The sequence below is a fragment of the Mustelus asterias genome, chromosome 18 (assembly GCF_964213995.1).
Source record: "Mustelus asterias chromosome 18, sMusAst1.hap1.1, whole genome shotgun sequence".
In the NCBI taxonomy this organism is placed as follows: Eukaryota; Metazoa; Chordata; class Chondrichthyes; order Carcharhiniformes; family Triakidae; genus Mustelus; species Mustelus asterias.
In genome coordinates this window covers 56899764-56925224 of record NC_135818.1, presented here as the reverse complement: position 1 = coordinate 56925224, position 25461 = coordinate 56899764, and the positions used below count along the sequence as shown (strand labels likewise).

At 46.7% G+C, this 25461-nt stretch overlaps 1 protein-coding gene across 1 annotated transcript in view; it reads left to right on the top strand.

Moving 5' to 3' along the window:
* Positions 1 to 25461, top strand: part of aspg (asparaginase homolog (S. cerevisiae)) — an 80818-nt gene that overhangs the window by 4870 nt on the left and 50487 nt on the right. The window contains exons 2-6 of the mRNA XM_078234058.1: positions 8716 to 8845; positions 11953 to 12064; positions 17855 to 17980; positions 24834 to 24917; positions 25034 to 25160. Of these exons, the coding sequence (XP_078090184.1) occupies positions 8716 to 8845; positions 11953 to 12064; positions 17855 to 17980; positions 24834 to 24917; positions 25034 to 25160 (579 nt within the window). The remainder of the gene's footprint in view (positions 1 to 8715; positions 8846 to 11952; positions 12065 to 17854; positions 17981 to 24833; positions 24918 to 25033; positions 25161 to 25461) is intronic.

The window sequence follows — 25461 nt, the reverse complement described above, 5'->3', positions numbered from 1 at the left end:
TTCTATGTTCTATATCTATCCTTGTGTCTGGGCAGTGAATGCATCGATTCATTCATGTTGCAAAATACGTTCCCTGACAGGAATCCTCCCGATAAAGCTACCACTGACTAACCGGTTCCCAGACATCTGGTTTTAAACAGAGTTTTGACAAAGGGTCATCTGGACTCAAAGCATCAGCTCTTTTCTCTCCTTACAGATGCTGCCAGACCTGCTGAGATGTTCCAGCATTTTCTCTTTTGGTTTCAGATTCCAGAATCTGCAGTAATTCGCTGGTTTTAATCTATTGACATTTACCCAATGCCTTTCTATAACCATGCTTGACTAAAGTGAACATTACCTTTAAAATATCATAGAATATCATAAAATATCAGCATATATGTTTTGAAATCATAACTACTTGTTTTGATTGTCTCACTGCATTCACATATGTGTAAACTGTTTGTGTTAGCTTGTCTTAAGAATCATTTAATTCCTTACTAATCTCTTGTCCTCTGAAATACTGCATTCTGCCTATGAATCTTATTAGCTGGTTAGGCATCCCCTTCCACATCCAGACACCACCATCACTACCCCTGGGTCTCATGGCAGGACAGACCCAGTAGAGGTGATGGCACAGTGGTACATAGTGAGGAGGAAGTTGCCCTGGACGTCCTCAACAATGGGGTAGTCAGAAAGTTTGAAGAGCAGGAGCTCCAATAAAATGTGTTGGTCATATCATTTTTAAAACTACTATTATGTTACTTTCCTTTATATTAATCATTTGAGTCCCCAAAATCCTATGCTTTTTAAGCAAAAAATATTTATTTTTTAGGTATTTTATTTCTGAATTTTTAATCATTAGTCTTTAGCGTAGCTAGAATCTCAGTATGCAACATTTTATAGGTCGAATATCCACCCGTGGCACCACCTTTGATTCTGCTTGTAGGAGAGTGTTCAGAATATCTCTCTACTCTCCAGGAGGACACCCACCGGACTCCCTGGCAGTGGCCACTGGACACCCTGGCCATGGCCACCAGACACCTCAGCAGCGCCAGTGTGCCAAAGACAGTGCCGAGGAGGTAGGACCTGAATGGGGCCTATGACAGGGGAGCTATGCATGGGGTTCGTGCAGGGGTGGATCATGAAAAGGGGACCTATTGGAAGGGCTCCGATGCCGATTACCCATGTCGGGGAATGGGTGGAGGAACATGCCACCGATGGGGTGGGGAGGTTGCCCAGTGAGATCACAGCACCCTTGTGGAACAGTGCCCGAGCGCTCTGCAGCAGGACTCACGGGCATGTTTAGGCTCCTGTTCCCCCCCCCAAAACCGGTGCGCAACTCACCACTCTCCAAAAAAGGTGACTGTGAGGGATGATTGCAGTTTGGAGCATGCGTCACGGGGTACTTTCGCTACCTGATTCACTCTGTCATCCGTGTCATCACTGTTTTTGGTCCTTCAGCTGAACTCAATGTTACGTTGAGCTTGGAGATTTTGTCTTGTTTCCAATGGGCAACTATTAGCAATTGAGTCTTTTTCTTCTTTCAGGCTGGCAGTAAGTACTGAATAGATCAGTGGAGGCTGTTTTATTTTACAAACTGTTCATTTGCCACTTGGGGGACTGTTGCCTGTTGGAAGAGGAGGCACAGTAAGAAATCTCACAACACCAGGTTAAAGTCCAACAGGTTTATTTGGTAGCACAAGCCAGAAGCTTTCGGAGCGTTGCTCCTTCATCAGGTGAGTGGGAGTCATGTTCACAAACAGGGCATATAAAGACACAAACTTAATTTACAAGATAATGGTTGGAATGCGAGTCTTTACAGGCAATCAAGTCTTAAAGGTACAGACAATGTGAGTGGAGAGAGGGTTAAGCACAGGTTAAAGAGATGTGTATTGTCTCCAGCCGGGACAGTTAGTGAAACTGAAATTTTGCAAGCCCAGGCAAGTCTTGGGGGTTACAGATAGTGTGACATGAACCCAAGATCCCGATTGAGACCGTCCTCATGTGTGCGGAACTTGGCTATCAGTCTCTGCTCGGCGATTCTGCATGGTCATGTGTCGTGAAGGCCGCCTTGGAGAACTCTTACCCGAAGATCAGAGGCTGAATGGCCATGACTGCTGAAGGGTTCCCCAATAGGAAGAGAACACTCCTGCCTGGTGATTGTCGAGCAATGTTCATTCATCCGTTGTCGTAGCGTCTGCGTGATCTCCCCAATGTACTATGCCTCGGGACATCCTTTCCTGCAACGTATCAGGAAGACAACGTTGGCCGAGTTGCAAGAGTATGTACCGTGTACCCTGGTGGATGGTGTTCTCACGTAAGATGATGGCATCTGTGTTGATGATCAGGCACGTCTTGCAGAGGTTGCTGTGGCAAGGTTGTGTGGTGTCGTGGTCACTGTTCTCCTGAAGGTTGGGTAGTTTGCTGCGGACAATGGTCTGTTTGAGGTTGTGCGGTTGTTTGAAGGCAAGAAGTGGGGGTGTGGGGACGGCCTTGGCGAGATGTTCGTCTTCATCGATGACATGTTGAAGGCTCCGGAGAAGATGTCGTAGCTTCTCCGCTCCGGGGAAGTACTGGACGATGAAGGATACTCTGTCCGGTGTCCCGTGTTTGTCTTCTGAGAAGGTCGGTGCGGTTTTTTGCTGTAGCGCATCGGAACTGTCGATCGATGAGTCGAGCACCATATCCTGTTCCTATGAGGGCATCTTTCAGCTTCTGGAGGTGTCTGTTGCGATCCTCCTCATTTGAGCAGATCCTGTGTATACGGAGGGCTTGTCCGTAGGGAATGGCTTCTTTAACGTGTTTAGGGTGGAAGCTGGAGAAGTGGAGCATCGTGAGGTGATCTGTGGGCTTGCGGTACAGTGAAGTGCTGAGGTGACCATCCTTGATGGAGATGCGTGTGTCCAAGAATGATTCTGGAGAGTAGTCCACGGTGAGTCTGATGGTGGGATAGAACTTATTGATGTCATCATATAGTTGTTTCAGTGATTGTTCTCCATGAGTCCAAAGGAAGAAAATGTCATCGATGTATCTAGTGTATAGCATCGGTTGAAGGTCCTGTGCAGTGAAGAGGTCTTGTTCAAACCTGTGTATGAAGATGTTGGCATATTGAGGTGCGAATTTGGTCCCCACTGTTCCATGTGTCTGAATGAAGAACTGGTTGTTGAAGGTGAAGACATTGTGGTCCAGGATGAAGCGGATGAGTTGTAAAATTGCATCTGGAGATTGGCAGTTGTCGGCGTTGAGCACTGAGGCAGTTGCAGCAATGTCACGGGGGATGCTGGTGTAGAGTGCCGAGACATCCATTGTGACGAGGAGTGCTCCTGGTTCAACTGCTCCATGTGTGCTGATTTTTTGTTGGAAGTCCAGTGTCGCGACAAAAGCTGGGGGTTCTTTGTACAATGGGTTTCAGGATGCCCTCGACGCAGCCGGAGAAGTTCTCGCACAGGGTCCCATTGCCTGATACGATGGGACGGCCGGGTGTGTTGGCCTTGTGTATCGTCGGGAGGCAGTAGAGATCTCCAACGCGGGGAGTACGTGGGATGAGAGTAGGAGGGCGCTCTGAAGGTCCGGATCAAAGATCTTGATCAGTCTGTTGAGTTGACGGGTGTGTTCTTTGGTCGGATCTGCAGGTAACTGTCTGTAATGTTCCTCGTTGTTCAGTTGTCGGTACATTTCTTTGCAGTAATCCGTTCTGCTCAGTATGATGGTGGCCCCTCCTTTGTCTGCTGGTTGATGACAATGTTGCAGTTGATCTTGAGAGCGCGGATGGCGTTACGTTGTGCTTGGGTGACGTTTGGGGCTGTCTTGTGAATGCAGCTGATGAATCTGGCATTGACGCACCTCCTGACGGCTTGGGCATACATGTCGAGTTGAGGACAGCGGCCTGCCGGAGGAGTCCAATTCGACTCTTTCCTCTTCGGTTGCTGCACCACGGATCTCCCTGTCGGCTGTCCCGGTTCATTGGCTGTCTCATTGTGTTCACTGTTGGCCTCTTGGGGTTTGTGGAAGAACCCCCGCAGCCTCATTTGCCTGATGAATTCCTCTGTGTCCGCTGCGAGACTGATGGGATCCATTTTGCTGGTGGGGCAGAAATTGAGCCCTCGGCTGAGAACTTTGATTTCATCTGGTTGAAATGTGTAGTCTGACAAGTTGACAATGGACTTCCCTGTAGTGGTACTGTTTTCTACTGTGGTGCCGGAGGAGGCTAGGTTGCTGCTGGTGGTGATGCTGAGTTTCTCAAGTTTCCTGTTCCTGGTGAGCAGTTCCTTTGTCTCGTCTGCTTGGCAGTGTTTCGCAGCTGGTCTGCGTCCTGAGTGCAAGTTGAGAATATGGACTTTATCTTGGTTTCCAGGATGTGGTATTTGCTGTACAGCTGGTGTATGAGGTGGTTGAGGAGTGTGAGAGAGGTGCGACGGCAAAGTCTCTTAGCGTAGTCTGTGTTATAGGTTGACCTGAGTGAGTTTGTGATCTGTAGTCCTTTCAGTATCTTGTCTGAGGAGATGCCAGAGCAACAGTTGGGTATGCTCCACCACCACGATACCACTGGTCCTCAACTGGTCAAATGTGGGCAAGGAAACCTCCTGCTAATCCTGCACCCCACCCCACCTCTCCCTGAGCTGATTAATCAGTAGTCCTCCATGTTGAATTCCACTTGCTAGAAGCACTGGAGGTGGTAAGGGCAAAGAATATAGTCTGGGTGGGATACTTCGATGTCCATCACCAAGTGTGGCTCCGTGGCATCACTACTGATTGGGCTGGCCAAGACCTAAAGGAGTGGGTCGATGGTAACCGGGTTTTGAAATGATAAATGGCATAGAGGTTTGGAAGGGAAGATATTAATACTGATCAGTCAGAAGGAATTGTACTGGTTACCAGAAACTTTAGTCTGGGAATAAATGTTCTACTCACAGACTCATTCAATTGTGCTGTATTGGTGCTCATCCACATTTAATCTTGATTGGAGCCACTTTGGGTGCGATGATGCAATTTAGCTACATCAATTCCACATTCTCGGGCTGGTTTATTCGTGAAGCCTAGTCCTGAGGTGAGTTTGCCCTTCAGCCTGGGCGGTGCGTGTTTTGCCTGTTTCGGTTGCCTTTTCTAGGGCAGTCTCTATGACTACAAGTGCAGCATGGATGTACTTGCTCTTCACTGGATTGTGGAGAGAATTCCTGTCTAATTCTGGAATCTTGCAGCCTCCGACTCCTAATGTCCTTCTCGGCAGCAAATGGAAGACACAAGTGTTATACGCGGGGGACTTGGTTCTGCCGTATGGGGTCACCCAAGGCTGAGGATGTTACTGTTTATGGAGCCCTGTAGCTACTGGGCCCCTTTATCTGTATTTTTGTGGGAAGGGCCAGTTCTATGGCTTTCTTGAGACCCAAAGTTGGTTCAGTCAGTAGCTTCCTTTGGGTCGCAATAGTATTAATTCTACATACTAAACAACCCCTTAACATTCCCAGAAGTACTGACCTATACTCAGTGTTCTGTCAATTTTCGCAGTCTGGTCAAGAATTCAGTGACTGTCTATTTGCTGTATTAAACCTGTAGCATTGCAATATAGTAAGAAGTTTAACAACACCAGGTTAAAGTCCAACAGGTTTATTTGGTAGCAAAAGCCACACAAGCTTTCGAAGCTCTAAGCCCCTTCTTCAGGTGAGTGGGAATTCTGTTCACAAACAGAGTTTATAAAGACACAGACTCAATTTACATGAATAATGGTTGGAATGCGAATACTTACAACTAATCAAGTCTTTAAGAAACACAACACGACCAAAGAACACACCCGTCAACTCAACACTCTGATCAAGACCTTTGATCCGGACCTTCAGAACACCCTCCGTGCTCTCATCCCACGTACTCCCCGCGTTGGAGATCTCTACTGCCTCCCGAAGATACACAAGGCAAACACACCCGGCCGTCCCATCGTATTGGGCAATGGGACCCTGTGCGAGAACCTCTCCGGCTATGTCGAGGGCATCCTGAAACCCATTGTACAAAGAACCCCCAGCTTTTGTCGCGACACGACGGACTTCCTACAGAAACTCGGCACACATGGAGCAGTTGAACCAGGAGCGCTCCTCGTCACAATGGATGTCTCGGCACTCTACACCAGCATCCCCCATGACGATGGCATTGCTGCAACGGCCTCAGTGCTCAGCGCCAACAACTGCCAGTTTCCAGATGCAACTTTACATCTCATCCGCTTCATCCTGGACCACAATATCTTCACCTTCAACAACCAGTTCTTCATCCAGACACACGGAACAGCCATGGGGACCAAATTTGCACCTCAATATGCCAACATCTTCATGCACAGGTTCGAACAAGACTTCTTCACCGCACGGGACCTTCAACCGATGCTATACACTAGATACATCGATGACATTTTCTTCCTTTGGACTCATGGTGAACAATCACTGAAACAACTCTATGATGACATCAACAAGTTCCATCCCACCATCAGGCTCACCATAGACTACTCTCCGGAATCGGTTGCATTCTTGGACACGCGCATCTCCATTAAGGACGGTCACCTCAGCACCTCACTGTACCGCAAGCCCACGGATAACCTCACGATGCTCCACTTCTCCAGCTTCCACCCTAAACACGTTAAAGAAGCCATCCCCTACGGACAAGCCCTCCGTATACACAGGATCTGCTCGGATGAGGAGGATCGCAACAGACACCTCCAGACGCTGAAAGGTGCCCTCATAAGAACAGGATATGGCGCTAGACTCATTGATCAACAGTTCCAATGAGCCACAGCGAAAAACCGCACCGACCTCCTCAGAAGACAAACACGGGACACAGTGGACAGAGTACCCTTCGTCGTCCAGTACTTCCCCGGAGCGGAGAAGCTACGGCATCTCCTCCGGAGCCTTCAACATGTCATTGATGAAGACGAACATCTCGCCAAGGCCATCCCCACACCCCCACTTCTTGCCTTCAAACAACCGCACAACCTCAAACAGACCATTGTCCGCAGCAAACTACCCAGCCTTCAGGAGAACAGTGACCAAGACACCACACAACCCTGCCACAGCAACCTCTGCAAGACGTGCCGGATCATCGACACAGATGCCATCATCTCACGTGAGAACACCATCCACCAGGTACACGGTACATACTCTTGCAACTCGGCCAACGTTGTCTACCTGATACGCTGCAAGAAAGGATGTCCCGAGGCATGGTACATTGGGGAAACTATGCAGACGCTGCGACAACGGATGAATGAACACCGCTCGACAATCACCAGGCAAGACTGTTCTCTTCCTGTTGGGGAGCACTTCAGCGGTCACGGGCATTCGGCCTCTGATATTCGGGTAAGCGTTCTCCGAGGCGGCCTTCGCGACACACGACAGCGCAGAGTCGCTGAGCAGAAACTGATAGCCAAGTTCCGCACACACGCGGACGGCCTCAACCGGGATATTGGGTTCATGTCACACTATTTGTAACGCCCACAGTTGCGTGGACCTGCAGAGTTTCACTGGCTGTCTTGTCTGGAGACAATACACATCTTTTTAGCCTGTCTTGATGCTCTCTCCACTCCCATTGTTTTGTTTCTTAAAGACTTGATTAGTTGTAAGTATTCGCATTCCAACCATTATTCATGTAAATTGAGTCTGTGTCTTTATAAACTCTGTTTGTGAACAGAATTCCCACTCACCTGAAGAAGGGGCTTAGAGCTTCGAAAGCTTGTGTGGCTTTTGCTACCAAATAAACCTGTTGGACTTTAACCTGGTGTTGTTAAACTTCTTACTGTGTTTACCCCAGTCCAACGCCGGCATCTCCACAGCATTGCAATATAACAGACATTTTAGGATTGTAGTGGTCAGATACCATTTCGACCAATTCATCAAAAGATTTTGAATCCGGGGCTGCCGGGTAGGTTAAACGTTTTATGATGCTGAAAGTCGGGGCCCCAGAACTGGTGAAGAGGATGACTTTTTGCTGGTTGTCCCCTTCTATCCCGTTTTCCTGGAAGAAATATCTCATTATTTTAGCGTACTAGAGCCAATCCTCTGCACCCGCAACATTAGTTTCCCATTTTCAATATCTTCGAGTCACTGCCTTATCAGACTCGTTGGAAAGTCTGAAACTTTTCTTGTTCCTTGTCGCCAATGTAATGACTCAGGAAGTGCAACTGGAAAGAAATATAGTTTATTGCAGCATGCAAAGTAAAACCATTACTGTGGTGTACATACACTAGTCCCTGCCTGGGACTACTATTCAGCAGGCCCAGTCCTGGACCTGCCTTATAAAAAGTTCAGATAAGGAGTCTCAGCTGGGCAGGCCATTGCCTGTTACCAGGGGAACTCATACACAATGAGACCCACAGGGAGATCAATCAGTGATTCCCCATAGACCTCGTGGGGGCTATCACAGCGTTTCACAGAAAATCCTGGCCAATGTGTGGGAAACAGCTGAACATTGCAACTAATATGCTCTTTAAGGGAGCTTTAGTTTGTAGATTTCAAATACTATTTGGATTGAAAGCTCCTTGAAAATTACAAGACTTGTTCGTTATTTACAAGTTATTTAATAATCTTGTATTTCATAGAAGTAAATTTAGAGTGAATAAATGTGGCAATTCCAAAACCAAACACTTCTGTGTGCACTGATAGATAATAATTATTGCAATGCTGCCAAAAGCAAATACCATAAAAGAAGCAAGTTTGATTGTTGTTTTGATGACAAATATATATTTTATTTAGTTTTCTTTGTTTTTAGTCCTTGTACCAAAATCAAATGCTCTTGTGAAAACCCTACGAAAAATGACAATCCTGCATGATGAAGATTATGCTCGAGAAACCAAACTTTACAGCTTCTGTGACTCATCAGAAAACACTTTTGTTCTTCCGTGAGTAATTATTCTTTCCTGACTGTTATCAAACTCTGCATATACTAAATATAACTGCTGAGTTTTCAGTCTGCCACTGATGTTTGCAACAGAATGGAGGGTGGGAGTGGGAGTGAGAAGAGAGGAAGGTGGCTGTTGTCCGAAAATATCAGCGTTGGCTGGCATCCAAGTTTCAATATGTTTTTCCTAACTATGGCACTGCTTGCTAGGGTGAGAGGAGGACAGGATAGCAATCCCATCCACCGGTGGCATGGTGGCACAGTGGTTAGCACTGCTGCCTCACAGCGCCAGGGACCTGGGATTGATTCCCGGCTTGGGTCACTGTCTGTGTGGAGTTTGCATGTTTTCCCCATGTCTATGTGGGTTCCTTCCGGGTTCTCTGGTTTCCTCCCACAGTCCAAAGATGTGCGGTTTAGGTTGATTGGCCATGTTAAATTGCCCCTCAGTGTCCCAGGATGCATAGGTTAGAGGGGTTAGAGGGGTAAATATGTGGGGTTACGGGGATAGGGCCTAGGTGGGATTGTTGTCGGTGCAGACTCGATGGGCCTAATTGGCCTACTTCTGCACTGTAAGGATTCTATGACTCTTCTATGACCTCCCAATTGAGGCTAGTTAAAACTCATTGAGGCATTATTTGGGGGCAGGCTCAGATTTTGAGGTGGGGGGAGGTGTGGATTTCATGTGCTGTTATTGACCAGCTGAAGGGAAGTGGGTACAGAGTGGGAAGTGGGTACAGAGTGGGAAGTGAGTCATGGCTGCCCCAGGGAATAACCCCAACCTCATCAGAGGTAAGTGGGAAAAGGGATGCTTGGCACTTGGTAAGGAAATTCCCTTGGAGCAGCACAAGTAAGAGTGAGTGGGCAGTCAGCAATTGGGCACTGAATGGGTCCATCATCACAACTGGCACTGCGGAGACAGAAGGGCAGGGGGGAAAGGCTGTCAATCACAATAGAGCAGCCATCTGCCCAAAAGACTCTTATATTCTTCCAAAAGTGTGGTAACCAGAATTGGATGGAATAATCTAGTTGTGGCCCAAACAAAGTTTTATAAAGGTTCAGTATAATTTCTCTGTTTTTGAGTTCAATGGCCCTATTTCTGGGGGCGATCTTAGCAAAAAAAAAGTTTGAGTGCCAAACGTGCGTGAAAATGGGAGAAATTCGCGCCTTTTTTTGGGAGAGTTAAAAATCGAATCTTACCTGACTTGCAAGAAAAATGAAGCCAAACTTGTTTCCTGCCAGCAGGGGGAGTGGGCCGGGCCGAGCTCACCCAAAAGCTGGCAGATAGTAGCAGAGGGTGCAATTGCGCATGCTCATGTGGAACAGTCAGACTGACTGACACAGACAGACTGTGTGTGACAGTCACTGTCTCCCCCAGCTACTTCTGGCCTTCGTACCCCTGCTACCGCAGGGCTCCGTGGCCAATCCCCCCCACCCAGACTGATTGCCAACCACCCCTCCCCTGCCCCGTACAGGCTGTCCAATTCCCCCACGCCTGCACAGACTGATTGTGGCCGAAACCGCCCCCACCCCTCTCATGGACTGGCCGACCACCGGTCATAGAGTGGCAGCGACCTCCCCAAGTGCTGTTGCAGAGTGGCAGCAGTACCTTCCCACTCCATGATCGCTCCTGCAGAGTGGCAGCGGACTCCCCCCCTCCCCCCACCCCCCACCCATTGCTGCTGCAGAATAGTAGTGGACCCCCCACAATTGGTCCATCCCCTCAGGCCCCGCCTCCTTTCCATATAGCCCCCTTCAGGCCCCACCCCCTTGGCACTGCCAGTGCCTGTTGGGCGGTGCCAGGTATTGGCAGGCTGGCACTGCCCAAGGAGTACCCCCTCCGCATCCGACCTCCTGGGAGGGGGGGGCAGGGAGGGGTGCCTCAGTGGCCTCCGGTCCTACTGGCGAGGTCATCATGTTTGGACCCCATTGAGTCCCTTCCCCAGTGATATCACAGAGGCGTGAGCCCAGACGATTTTGCCCCAGGCTCACTTGTAATATTTAAATCTGCATTCCAGTGTCGCTAAGACCGCGGGAGGTGCAAAATCGGACTCGACTCTGATTCCTCGGCCCTCTCGCAATCTTACAAGCTCACTCCGCCCATCGGCCGGCGGGGTGAGAAGATAAGATCGCCCCCTCTGAATCCTAAGATCCCATAATCTTTGCCAACCACTCTCATTATATATCTTGCAGTTTCAAATATCTATGTACATGCATCGAGTTACTCTATTGCTGCACACTCTTTAATTGTGCCATTACGTCTATATCCTATCCTTTTTGCCAAAGTACCTCACACTTCTCTATATTAAGTTCTATCTTCCAGTTGCCAACTCATTCTGCTAGCCTATCTATTTCATGTTGCAGGTGATTTGTATTATCCCCGCTGTTTGGTACCATTGGAACATTTTGAATTTCTACTCTGTATTTCAAGATCTAAGATCTGTAACAAAAGATAGGTGAATCATTAAGGCAGAAGAGTTGAAAAGGCCTCAGCAGCCAAAGGCACAGCCACCAATGATCGAGCAATATAAACAATATAAACAAGAGGCCACAATTAGATTATCTTGGAAGATTGTTGGGCAGGAGGTAATTACAGAGATAGGGAGAGACAAGGCCATAGAGGGTTTTGAAAACAAGATGAGACTTTTAAAATCAAGGTGGAACTGCAGGTCAGTGAGCACAGGATTGATAGGTGAATGGGACTTAGCAGAAATAAGGAAATGTGCATCAGGATGACCTCAAGTTTACAGAGAATAGAGTGTGGGAGATTATCCAGGACTGCATTGAAATAGTTTAGTCGCAGAGTAATAAAAGCTCAAATGAAATAAATAATAAATGACAAAAGGTTCAAAGTGAGAATTATTTAAGAGACAACAAATAGCTAGAAGAATTATCTGGTGGTTTGTAAGGGAAAAGCACACCAGAGTTTATTGGCATAGAAATTAGATAGTTTTTAGTTATATTTGTTGTCAAAGATGACATGTTGCATGTGTGAGACATGAGTAAAGTTTAGTTGATGACCTTTTGTTGGCATTGAGTAGGTTTTAAATATTATCCATGTTTAAATATTATCCAGCTTAGGAATGTAACTGCTTTTTATTTTATTGACAGTGCATCTAAGTTGAACAAAAGGATCGTATACACGATACTTGAACATTCACCTTTGCTGGACTCCTGTAACTTGACCACTGATAATTGGGTTAAAATTGTCATTGATATACAGGTGAGTTGAGGTAGGTCAAGTGTCTCAGGTTATAGGATTTTGTAGAGAAGCTAAAAAGTCATGTAAGCCAAATGGTAATGGCCTAAATTTCCTGGCATGAAGGACTGTATATCAGTCAGATCCCTTGCCATTTAGTGGGAATTTTGGACAGAACTTGGATGAGGTTTCAGCCCAAATTGAGTTCTGGTCTGAAATCATAGAATCATAGAAACCCTACAGTACAGAAAGAGGCCATTCGGCCCATCGAGTTTGCACCGACCACAATCCCACCCAGGCCCTACCCCTATATCCCTACATATTTTACCCACTAATCCCTTTAACCTACGCATCTCAGGACACTAAGGGGCAATTTTAGCATGGCCAATCAACCTAACCCGCACATCTTTGGACTGTGGGAGGAAACCGAAGCATCCAGAGGAAACGCATGCAGATACGAGGAGAATGTGCAAACTCCACACAGACAGTGACCCAAGCCGGGAATCGAACCCAGGTCCCTGGAGCTGTGAAGCAGCAGTGCTAACCACTGTGCTACTGTGCCGCCCCATGAGTGGGTGAGTGAAAGGGCCTCTTAATCTCCTCGCAACAGGAGCTTGTATTTCAAGGGTGGTGGTGCAGAATGTTCTCAAAGTACTCTGGGAATTCCATTCCAGCATATCAGACTTGGGTATGGTGGATTCCATGATGCTAAGGGCAGGTATGAGTTCTGTTACTGGGCCACAGCCCTGAAAATGTATTTCAGCACAAAGGTAATTCAACCTAAAATGATCAGTAGCATTTATAGTCAACAGAAATCTAGCAATTTTAGAGACTAGGGTCAGAATTTTCCAGCTCCTCGCGCTGGTGGGATCTTCTGGTTCCACCAATATGAACGGATATTTTAATGGCTCGCTGGCACAGTGGGGCTGGAACATTCTGGCCAAGGTTTTAATGTGTTTATTACAATAAACCTGCTGAGTCATAAAATCATTAAAAGATTTTGAAACTCAAGTACTTCAGATTTAACTTTAAACCCTGCACATTCTGTTCCATCTTTAACTGCAAATAAATTGTTATAAGCAATGAATCAGTATCAATAGGATCAAATAAAGAAAAGAGAACCATGTGTGGACATTCATCAGACACCACAGCAACTCACACCAAAACTCACAGGTAGAGCTGCAAGGATCCACACGGAAATTGGGTTCACTCTTTATCTCATTTTCCCATTTTAAGTTAACATATTTTATTTCTGACATTTATACACTGAAATGTTCATTTAAAAAGATAGGAGGCGAGAGAGAGATGGGTATAGCCTGGTTTGAATAGGTCCCCCGATCCCTCAGACCCCTACTCATCCAAAGCTCACACTGCCCCACCACACATCTCACCAAACTTGCCACTATTATGTCGCAAACCCAGCAGGAAGATGCATAAAATATGTTCCCACAAACAGCCACGAGAAGATATTCAGGTAAAACCTGCATGGTGGCACAGTGGTTAGCACTGCTGCCTCACAGCGCCAGGGATCTGGGTTTGATTCCCGGCTCGGGTCACTGTCTGTGCGGAGTCTGCATGTTCTCGTAGTTTTCCTCCAGGCCCTCTGGTTTCCTCCCACAGTCCGAAAGACATGCTGGTTAGGTGCATTGGCAATGCTAAATTCTCCCTTAGTGTACCCGAACAGGTGCCGGAATGTGGTAACTTGGGAATTTTCACAGTAACTGCGTTGCAATGTTAATGTAAGCCTACTTGTGACACTAATAAATAAACTTAAAATTTCAGTAATATTATCTATGGGATATTCATTGATCAGAATATCAGAGAGATAAGTATTACTGCAGCATTAACATCTCAAGGCTGACAGTGCTCACAGACTGCACACAGGTACCTGCTGACAAGAACACGTCCGAATCAAACAGGACATTTCCCTCCAGAGATCACTCCATATATGGACACACAGAGCTGGAAGTAGTAAGAGGAAAATGCGATCGAATTCTCCACCCACCCTCCATCACATAAAATAACAACACATTACATCCATGTGTGTTGCATTTCCAAATTAAACATTTAAATAATAAAAAAGTGAAGCAATCTGGAAGGCAAGAGAGAGTAAGAACAATGGAGAGAGAAAACAAGAGAGAAATAGGAAGGGGAGAGAGGGAGAGAGAGAGAGATGGATGGAAAGATGGTTGGAATAGATCCAACTAGAAACCTGACCGAATGTGAACTGGAATAGTGGCTGGTTTTGAGCTAACTTGTCACAGATAGTAACTATCACGTAGCTAATGTCCATCGAGTCAGAGAAATACGTAAACAAATATATTGTTGAAAATAAACTATTTAGGTTGAACAACCAAGAATCATAGGAGGAATTTTCCCCCCAAAATTTCAAAGTGCCATGATGGTGAGAGAAATGGGGTGAACCGCGCTGATCCGTCAGGCGCGCTCTGCATCACAATCCTTCATCCTCTGGCTCCTCCTCAGGGATGTCCACCAGGTCCTTCTCCTCTTCCTCCAGGGTGTTTCCCTGGTGCTGTGCCAGAGAGACCATCAGGGGCTGTACTAGGGGGCCCTGCCAGAGCGGTCCAGGCAGTGGCATCACATCTTCAGCAGCTCATTGCACTGCTTTACAAAGGACCGGTAGGCGCTGTTGGCCTCATTGTGGCGAGTCCACCTCGGTCTCAGGCATCCACATTGGCAGCATCAGCCATGACCTCAGCAGGTAGCCTTTGACTCCCACGAGCCGTCCCAGAGTCTGCGGTGGTCCTCAAAGATCCTGGGAATGTCTGAGCTACAAAGGATATAGCTATCATGCACGCTTCCCAGGGGGGACGTGTACACACCTGCATGATATCCATCCGGTGGTCACACACAATCTAGACGTTAAGGGAGTGGAACAACTTCTGATTAATAAAGGGCACCCCTCGATCCCACGGGATCTGTAGGACGATATGCATGCTGTCGATAGCCCGCTGCACATGGGGCATCCCGGCGATGATAGTGAAGCCTGCAGCCGAGGCATCCTATTGAGCTCGGCCCATGTCAGAGTATGGCCTGCCTGGGCGTACAGGACATCCGTCACCTCATGGATGCACTTGGGTTCAGAGCACTGGGATATGCCGCAGATGTCTCTGTTAGAGGCCTGGAAATACCTGGTGGCATAGAGGTTGAGGATCACCATGACCATCACTGCCAAAGGAAGCGGGTGTCCTGCCCCATGAGGTGCCAGATTCATGAAGACCTGGCACACGTGCTTCTCTGTCTCTCTGCTGAGACACAGTCTGTGGCAGGACATGGCGTCTGGCAGCTCATTAAAGGATATGCGGGTCCTGAAGAGTCTGTGTTTCCGTCTCCGCCATCCTCTGCCCTCTCATCAGGCCGATGGGTGGCAGCATCCCAGCCTTGATCGACGACAGCCCCCTATCCTCCTGCTGCGGCCTCTAGCCTGGGTTGGCCTTGCAGCGGGTGGTTGTCTCCCTCATCCACCACAGCAACAATGAATATAATTGTCAGTTCCGCTGGCTCTAACACGAAATCCATTGATGCTCTGGGATTTAGAGGGGAGGGGGCGGGGGGTAGTGGTGGCAGGTTGCGGGGGGAGCAGAGAAACACAGTCTGTAAGGTTATCCATCCTGGGCCCCTCACTCCCTCCCAGCAACCCATGTCCCCATGAGTCTGGACACAGGCAACCCAACACCATTCTGGTGCCATCTCAATGGGCTGCCGACCATTGCCGCATCCTTGTCACGGTGGGTACGGAGAGCACAAGGATGGCTGTGAGGGGGTCCTCAATGAGAGCCGTTGAAGCATAGACGGAATGCCCCCACCTGGATGTCTGGTGCAGTGGCTTCCAGGAATAGCTTGGAAGTTCAGATAGACGGTGGAGAAGCACCCTTGTGACTTCCATGCGACTGGTTGCCATTGTAGCGAGCACGACAGAGTTCATGCAGTGTGAGGAGCCATGTTAACACCTGCGGGGACCCCTTAGTTGGGGAAACAGCTGCCAGCCCTGGTGCCTTTTACTGTTAGTGGGGCCTGGGATGGAATGTTCATAATAAACCATAGAGCCTGCCCAGCAGACAGATGACAAAGTAACCAGTGAAACATTAGTGGGGTTGAGACTCAACTTCATTTGCAATTCCTTGGGTGCCATTCAGCAGCCAGGGGATGTGCGCAAAGCTGACCCGCCTACAAAACAGGGCTGGGAACATCGCCGGGCGCAAACTGGATTTTTGGTAGCTTTCCGGCTCACCATGCCACTGGACCGGTGCAGCGGGCTGGTAAAATCGCATTCTTAGCTTTGCACGCTATTTTCCCAGCTCACTGCACTGATTACCAGGTGCAGTGGGGTGGTAAAATCATGCCCCATGTTTTTCCGTAATGATTTTTCAAAACATCAACAATAGCATAAATTACTTTTAGCTTTTGCTGTAGTCTCGGGAACATTTTCTGGAGTTTGCTGTGAAATTGAATAAAATCTTCCTGCTTAAACCAGGTGCGGGGATTTTTTTGGCTTTGAGTTTGGTAATATTTGAACAGGTGGTGGCAGTTGGAATATAATGAAAGGACCCCACACCACCACAACCCCTCCCCCCACTCATATCCCCAGGGACCACATGATACTGAAGCAAAATTTAAATTGTGCGTCGGCCTGATGAGAGGGCTTTCACCCACAGATTTATACTACTCTCCAACTGTGGCTCAACTACCCATAAGTTATATTTAAAACATTATCGCCCTTGTTATATAAGATTTGTAAGTGTTTGAGTCTGCATCTTCCATTTATGCAGGCCAATGAGATGTGAAGGGGTAGAGGGGAGGCACTGATTTCTAATGTCAAATACTCTCAAGTTGCTCAATTAGCAGCACCTGGCCCCAAAATAGAGCATGTGCCTGCACATCCCCCCTCCCCCCCGGCCCAGATCTGGCATCGTGCTCTGGAGCTCAATGGAAAAAGTATTTGAAAAAAATAATCTTTATCTTACAAAGAGGGCATGCAGTGTTGCCTTCTTCCTGACAATTCCCTGATCTCCACACAATCAGCCACTTTTCTCCATGTTGCAGCATCCTATGGTGGGCAAGTCTGCCAGCTGCATGCCCAGCAGTGCTGTGAATATGAAGCAGGCATATTTTTGGGCAGCATAGTGACACTGCTGCCTCAGGGATCCAGGTTCAATTCCAGCCTTGGGTGACTGGAGTTTGCACCTTCTCCCCGTGTCTGTGTGGGTTTCCCCCCGGGTGTTCCGGTTTCCTCCCACAGTCCAAAGATGTGCGGGTTAGGTGGATTAGCCATGTTAAATTGCCCATTACTGTACCGGGATGTGTAGGTTAGGGGGATTAGTAGGGTAAATACGTGGGATTGTGGGGATAGGGCATGGGTAAGGTGTTCTGTCGGAGAGTCGGTGCGGACTTGATGAGCCAAATGGCTTCCTTCTGCACTGTAGGGATTCTATGATTCTATTTTGGTGGAGTCAGCATTGGAAGTCCAAGGTTACTGCATCCCAGCACTTACAGCAAATGTGGTCATGCAGATTTCAGAGCCAAAATATGTTGGATCATTTAAGATTCAAATTGTATCATAGACCTCAAACGATTAAATCAATTATATTATCTTTGTGCTGATTTTCTCAACTTAATTGTCAGCACCATTAGAGTGGCATGAAGTGCCTGGTGCAGAGCATGAAAGATAAAAATGGGATTTATTCATTGCTTGAGAATAATTTGACTTCAGTTCTATTCCTAACAATCCAATCTGCTGCTCCTAGATTCCTTGAGTATCCAGAAAACCATTCTTTATATTATTTTTTCTCTCAGACTAACTACCAACAGTACAATGGCTTTGTGATCCTTCATGGCACAGATACAATGGCTTATACAGCTTCAGCTCTTTCATTCATGTGTGAGAACCAAGGAAAGCCCATCATCTTGACTGGCTCTCAGGTAAGTTGCAATGCTTTAAAGAGATCTTACACACCGCTCGAAATTCACAAGAAAGAAAATGCAATGATTTAAATTTCCAACATCTCACATAAAATATTTTGTTAGCTAAACACTTTTTACATGGTGTAGCCAAATAGATCATAGTAAGGCAATAAGCATTGATTTTGGGTAGAATTCTCCAGCCCTCACCACGTTGGGTTTTGCCACAGCGGAGGAGGTTTGCCATCAGCTACAGGCGGGATCTTCCAGTCCTGCCAAAGTCAATGGTGATCTACATTCTTCACCCATGCTGAACCTGTGGTGGGGGTGGACTTTGGTGGGACCGGGAGATCCCATCAACAGGAAAGGCTGAAGAATTCCACCCTTTGTTTCTGATATTACCTGTCATAGAATCATGGAATGGCTACAACACACACAGAAGGAAGCCATTCAGCCCATCATGTCCATGTGTGTCCATGGATGTTCCACTTCCTCACTCTTTCCCCATAGTCTTGCAATTCCTTTTTTCTTCCGCTGTTTAACCAATTCCCTTTTAAAAGCCATGATTTACTTTGCCTCCATCATAACATTGGGCAGTGCATTGCAGATCCTAATCATTCATTGCATAAAAAAGCTTCACCCCATTGTTCTCTTGCCATTCACCTTAAAGCAGCGTTCTCTGGTCCTCAACGCTTCCGCCAAAGCAGAACAGTTTCATTGATCTATTCTATCCACATGATTTTGTTTGTCTCTTTTTAATTTCCTCTCAACCTTCTCTTCTCTGAAGGGAACAACCCCAGAAAGTCCAACTATCCATTTAACTGAAATCACTAATTCCTGGAACCATATTGATAAAAATCATATTCATAAATCTTTTCTGCACCATCTTTAAAGCTTCCACATCCTTTCTAAAGTGTGATACTCAGAATTGGATACAGTTGTCTACTTGAGACTGAATTTTTTTTTCCCTTCAAGGAATGTGGGCATTGTAGGCTAGACCAGCATTCATTGCCCACCCTGAAGAAGGTGGTGGTGAACTGCCTTCTTCGACTGCTGCAGTCCTTGTAGTGTAGGTACATCCATTGTGCTGTTATAAAGGGCGTTCCAATATTTTGACCAAGCATCTGTGAAGCAATATATTTCCAAGTCAGGTTGGTGAGTAGCTTGGAAGGGAACTTCCATGTGGTGGTTCCTATGTGTCTGCTGCCCTTGTCCTTCAGGATAGTAGTCATGGATCTGGAAAGTACTGTCTTAAGAACCTTGGTAGGCCAAGGTACACTGGAACAGCTACTTTTGGGGAAATCTACAGAAGAGCAGTGGGGGGCATTCAAAATGGAAATGGGGAGAGTACAGGTCCAATATGTTCCCCCTAGGGTGATAGAAGGAGTAAACAGCCCAGAGAACCATGGATGACCAGAAAGTTTCAGGAGACAATGAAAAGGAAAAGAAAAGCTTTTAGCAGGTACAAGGGGAGCAAATCAATGGAGGCATTAGTGGAGTACAGAAAGTGCAGGGTGGAGCTTAAGAAAGCAATTAGGAGAGGAAAGAGGGGATATGAGAAAGTTCTGGCTGGTAAAAGTAGGGAAAATCCCAAGATATTCTCAAGTATATAATGGAAAAAGGATAACCAGGAAAAGAGTAGGGTTGATTAAGGACCAAGGGGGCAATCTATGGGTGGAGCCAGAGGACGTTGGTGGAGTGTTGAACGATTAGTTGAGAATGGGGATGAAGGTATGGAACTTGGAGAGAGACTGTGAGGTTTTTCAGCAAATTGACATAGGGAAGGACAAGATATTGGAGCTGTTGGCAGGCTTCAAAGTAAACAAATCTCCAGGTCCAGATCAATTGTGTCCCAGGATGCTGGAGGGAGGAGATTGAAGGGGCTCTGATCCAAATTTTTAATTCGCCTCTGGCTATAGGGGAGATGTGATGTGGAGATGCCGGCGTTGGACTGGGGTGAACACAGTAAGAAGTCTCACAACACCAGGTTAAAGTCCAACAGGTTAAAGTCCAACAGTCTACCAGGTACACGGTACCTACTCTTGCAACTCGGCCAACATTGTCTACCTGACACGCTGCAGGAAAGGATGTCCCGAGGCATGGTACATTGGGGAAACCATGCAGACGCTACGACAACGGATGAATGAACACCGCTCAACAATCACCAGGCAAGACTGTTCTCTTCCTGTGGGGGAGCACTTCAGCAGTCACGGGCATTCAGCCTTGGATCTTCAGGTAAGCGTTCTCCAAGGCGGCCCTCACGACACACGACAGCGCAGAGTCGCTGAGCAGAAACTGATAGCCAAATTCCGCACACATGAGGACGGCCTAAACCGGGATGTTGGATTTATGTCACATTATCAGTAACCCCCACAGCTTGCCTCCTGGAATTGCAGAATCTCACTAGCTGTTCTGTCTGGAGACAATGCACATCTCTTTAACCTGTGTTTAATGCTCCCTCCACCCACATTGTCTGTACCTTTAAGACCTGGCTGGCTTTAGGGATTCGCATTCTAATCAGTATTCTGTAACTTGATTTTGTGTCTGTGCCCTGTTTGAGAGCACATTTCCACTCCATCTGACGAAGGAGCAGTGCTCCGAAAGCTTATGGTATTTGCTACCAAATAAACCTGTTGGACTTTAACCTGGTGTTGTGAGACTTCATAGGGGAGATGCCAGAGGACTGGAGAACAGCTAATATGGTTCTGCTATTTAAGAAGGGTTGTAGAGAAAAGCCCAGGAAACCATAGACCAGTGAGTCTCATGTCATCAGTCACAATGGTTCTTAGTTCATGAGTGAAGAAGTCAGGCACTTCATGAATGATTGGGAAATTCAGCACCAGACATCATCTCCACATTATTTCCAATCAAATTCAAAGGCTTGGGACACCAGAGGCGGACTCACAATGAATCACAGTCCTGCAGCACAGGGCACCAGCCAATTGGGAGGCCCATATTGAGAGATGGTTATGGGAGCACCAGAGTCTGGTAACTCTGAATTTGCTGATAGTCAAATTTCTTGAGCCTGAGTAGACAATGCAGAACAACATTGCATACTGATTGATGGAGTGCCTTTAGAGCAGGAAAACACGGCTCTGGACATTGAGAGGTGGTGATGATTTGAAAGCAGTTCAGACTTATCTTCTGATTGTCTGGCCTGAAGTTTCTGAACTATGAGGGCTGGCAGCAACCCGAGCAGCAAGGGTGAGGCCGCTGACCAAGGGCAAGAACAGAGGCCAGGGCAGGCCAGATAAAACCAGAGGCAGCAGTCAAACAGCCAGCCAAGTGCACATGCAGCCATCTGGGCTCAAAGCCCAGCCACCCGAATGAGAGATGAGCAGCTGGGACGTGCGAGGCCCAGGCTGACGCTGGAATGATTTTCACAGAGCAGTGAGGTGACTGGACCAGAGTCACCTCACTTGGCGGCACGGTAGCACATTGGTTAGCACTGTTGCTTCACAACTCCAGGGACCTGGGTTCGAATCCCGGCTTGGGTCACTGTCTGTGTGGAGTTTGCACATTCTCCTCGTGTCTGCGTGGGTTTCCTCCAGGTGCTCCGGTTTCCTCCCACAGTCCAAAGATGTGCGAGTTAGGTTGATTGGCCGTGCTAAAATTGCCCCTTAGAGTCCTGAGATGTGTAGGTTAGAGGGATTAGTGGATAAATATGTAGGGATATGGGGTAGGGCCTGGGTGGGATTGTGGCCGGTGCAGACGCGATGGGCCGAATGGCCTCTTTCTGTGCTGTAGGGTTTCTATGATTCAGAGGCCAGTAGGCTAGGAGTGAGGAGGGCTGGGCAACTGGACTAGCGAGGGTGAGAGCAGAGGCTAGGCCATATAGGCAGCAGCAGCAGCCAGGCACCCAGTGAGCCACCAGCACACCTGCGAACTTAGGTCATCGAGTGAGCAGCTGCAGCCTGCTGGGGTGACTCGATCTCCAGGCCAGGGGTGAGGAGGGCTAGGCTGGTGAGGGTGAGGCCATAGCATAGCCAGGCAGCCTGAGGCAGGGTTGTTGAGGTCAGCAGGGACAATTTGACCCCCATGGCTGAGGGGGCAAAGAAGCCTGGCCTTTCTGAAAATTTATATTCGATGAAATGAAGACAGATCAGTCAATTTGAAGCGACACTATGAATCAGGCTGTCAAAATCGCAGAAAGTTGAAGGTGAGGCAAGGGGATGAAGCTTGGTAAAAAGACAGTTTGGCACTATATTTTGAAAGGTTTGAAGTTTTGAGCAGTGCCCAAACTGCACAATGATCCTCAACAACATTCACCAAATGTTTTGGTGACCTGTCTATAAACCAAAATTATAGTGCATGCAGTCTGTTTTATTTTTATGAAAAGAGGGTTCTTTGAAGAGATGCTTTTGTGCACTACTGCTTCTTATGTATATAGGCTTGTCATAGTCATGTGACCACTGAGGTAATCTTGGATGAAACCAAGGGCTTGGAGAGAAGCCATTTTATCCATCACACACCCATTCTATGTTAAGGAGCATCCACCTGGAGTCTCCTGAGCTGGTGTGTCTGCTTCGGTGAATAATTCAGATATCTGTCCTGAGAGTTGGGGGTTACATTCACCTTATCAGAACTGAGAGGCCATTAAACCTCTTCTGACATTGGATCTAGGTTCATCTTACAATGCTTCTGTTGCTATCTGTGGCTGCGATTGGTTTTTATTCATTATTTACGCGATCTGGACATCGCTGGCTAGACCAACATTTATTCCCCATCCCCAATTGTCCTGAAGAAGGTGTTGGTGAGCTACTTTCTTGAACTGCTGCAGTCCCTTAGGTGTAAGTACACCCACAGTGCTGTTAGGGAGAGAATTCCAGGATTTTGACCTAGTGACAGTGAAGGAACGGCAATGTATTAGCAAGTCAGGGTGGTGAGTGATTTAGAGGGGCGCCTCTGGGTATCACCTGCCCTTGTCCTTCCAGATGGTAATGGTCGTGAGTTTGGAAGGTGCTGCCTAAGTACCCTTGGTGAGTTTCTGCAATGCATCTTATAGATGGTATACACTGCTGCTACTGTATGTCCGTGGTGGAGGGTGTGAATGTTTAAGACCATAAGACATAGGAGCAGAATTAGGCGACTCGGCCCATCGAGTCTGCTCTGCCATTCAATCATGGCTGATATTTTTCTCATCCCCATTCCCCCTGCCTTTTCCCCATAATCCCTGATCACCTTATTAATCAAGAACCTACCTATCTCTTTCTTAAAGGCACTCAATGACCTGGCCTCCACAGCCTTCTGCGGCAAAGCGATCCACAGATTCACCACTGCCTGGCTGAAGAAATTCCTCCTCATCTCTGTTTTAAAGGATCATCTCTTTAGTTTGTGGAAGGGGTGCCAATCAAGCGGGCTGCTTTATCCTGGATGGTGTTAAGCTCCTTCAATGTTGTTGGAGCCACACTCATCCAGATAATTGGAAAGTATTCCACCTGAGCCTTTTGTTCTAAATGGGTGGCCTCCTTCTACCATCCTGCTGGAAGAGGATCTCCTTTTGCTCCCTCACTGCCTCCCTATCCTCCATATCACAGTCAAAAAAATGAGGTTCTACCCTGTGCTGGTTGTAGGCCTCTGGCTTTCCTGAGACACCATTAAAAACAGTAATACAGGCCAAAGCTCAATGAGAACTTTGCTGTGGTCTTCTACCATTCAAAGTGGCTGTCATGATGAATTTAAATCAGGGCCCTATTTCAGTTGGTCCAACTCAATTCCCATCACTGCAACCACTAATTGGTGGCAAAAGACAATTCACGCCAATTAGATGCTCCCCCCATGAAAATTGTGACTCAAATCTGTTCTCCCCAGATTTGGTACCCGGAAAGAGTCTTGACTTACCTTTCCTGTTCAGATTTGAAAATCCAGCCCAAAATCTTGCTGCAATTGTTTAAAGCTTTGTCAAGACCACAGCTAAAGTCCTGTCTACAACTTTGGTCTCTGTATCGAAAAAAGGATATATTTAACTTAGAAAGGGTTCAAAGAAGGTTCATGGGCTGAGAAGGTTACCACATGATGGTACTATACATGTTTGGAGTTTAAAAAAATGAGAGGTGATATAATTGAAATGTTTGAGACTCAGAGAAAGTTTGATTGGGCAGATGTTGAGATACTGTTTCACCCAGCTAGAGGGTGGGATTTTCCGGCCACACTCACCCTGAAACTGGAAAATCCTGCCTGAGGTCAACGGACTTTCCATGGACTGCCCCTCGCCCATTCCGATTCCCACAGAATGGGAAAGAATGGGCAGAATGGGAAAATTTGTCCTGAGAGTCTAACACTGGAGACCATCAGTAAAATCATTTGGCAGTGGGTCCAGTTTTAAATGGGAAATGGTCCCAGTTGAGCTACTTTGAGCCACCCAGTTGAATCTAGGTGAGGAGTTCAGGTATTTTGGATTGAGAAAAAGGAGCATTTGTTTTCATTCAGACAACCGTGAATCTTTTGGAATTCTCCAACCCAGAGGTTGTGATTGCCCATTTGTTGAATTTAATCATGGCTCATATCTCTTGACTCTAAAGGAATCAAGGGTGATGGGGATTAGGTTGGTAAGAAACACTCATGGATCAGCCATGATCTTATTAAATGATAGAACAGGCTGAGAGAACAATGTGGTTCCCTCCTGCTCCTATTTCTTGTCCTTATAAATTGGAGTTCTTCACTGATGATAGATCATTCACGTGGCCACAAGTACTTTTGGGGAAATTCTGGGAGGTGGCTGGAAGAAAATAGTGAGTTATATAGTATAACAAAACAGAATGCAAAACAGGCATTCATTTCCCTCAATAATCTCCAACCGATCAATTTAGCATTCCTGTATCTCCATTATGCCTCCTTGTCAAATCAGATTTTACAGCTGCTATTGTTTTTCTAGATTCCCATCTATGAGATGAGAAATGATGCCTATGATAATTTGCTTGGGGCACTGCTGATTGCCGGTCAGTATGTAATACCAGAGGTAAGTGTGCAGCCTTCAGTGAGTTTAGATGTCTCATCTTGAGTGTTAGGATAATTCAGTAGCCAATTTATTAACTTTAATTTGTATTACTGACTTTCTGTTTAATTATTATTTAGGTTGGTCTGTATTTTCAACACAAATTATACAGAGGAAATCGGGTGAAAAAAATTGATGCTGGAAGCTTTACTACATTTTCTTCACCTAACCTGAGTCCACTTGTCAATGCTGAACTGAACATTACAAGTAAGTTACAAGTATAATTTGATTATTTTCCAACCTTCAGCACTTCCTTCTTTCTCTCTCGGGACAATGGGAAAGGAGATTTTGTAAAAGGAAATTAACAAATATTGTTTGTTCAGACTGATTTAGTAACTTTAAATTTTGTTTTTAAATGTTGGAAATTTGAAATAAAAGAAATAAAATTCTGGAGATGTATGACCTGTTTTGAATAGAAACTTTTCATCAACATTATTAAAATCAGTAATTTTTGATTACATTTGGCATGTAATGTTGCTTAACAATTCTGTACTCCTGCTGAAGGAAA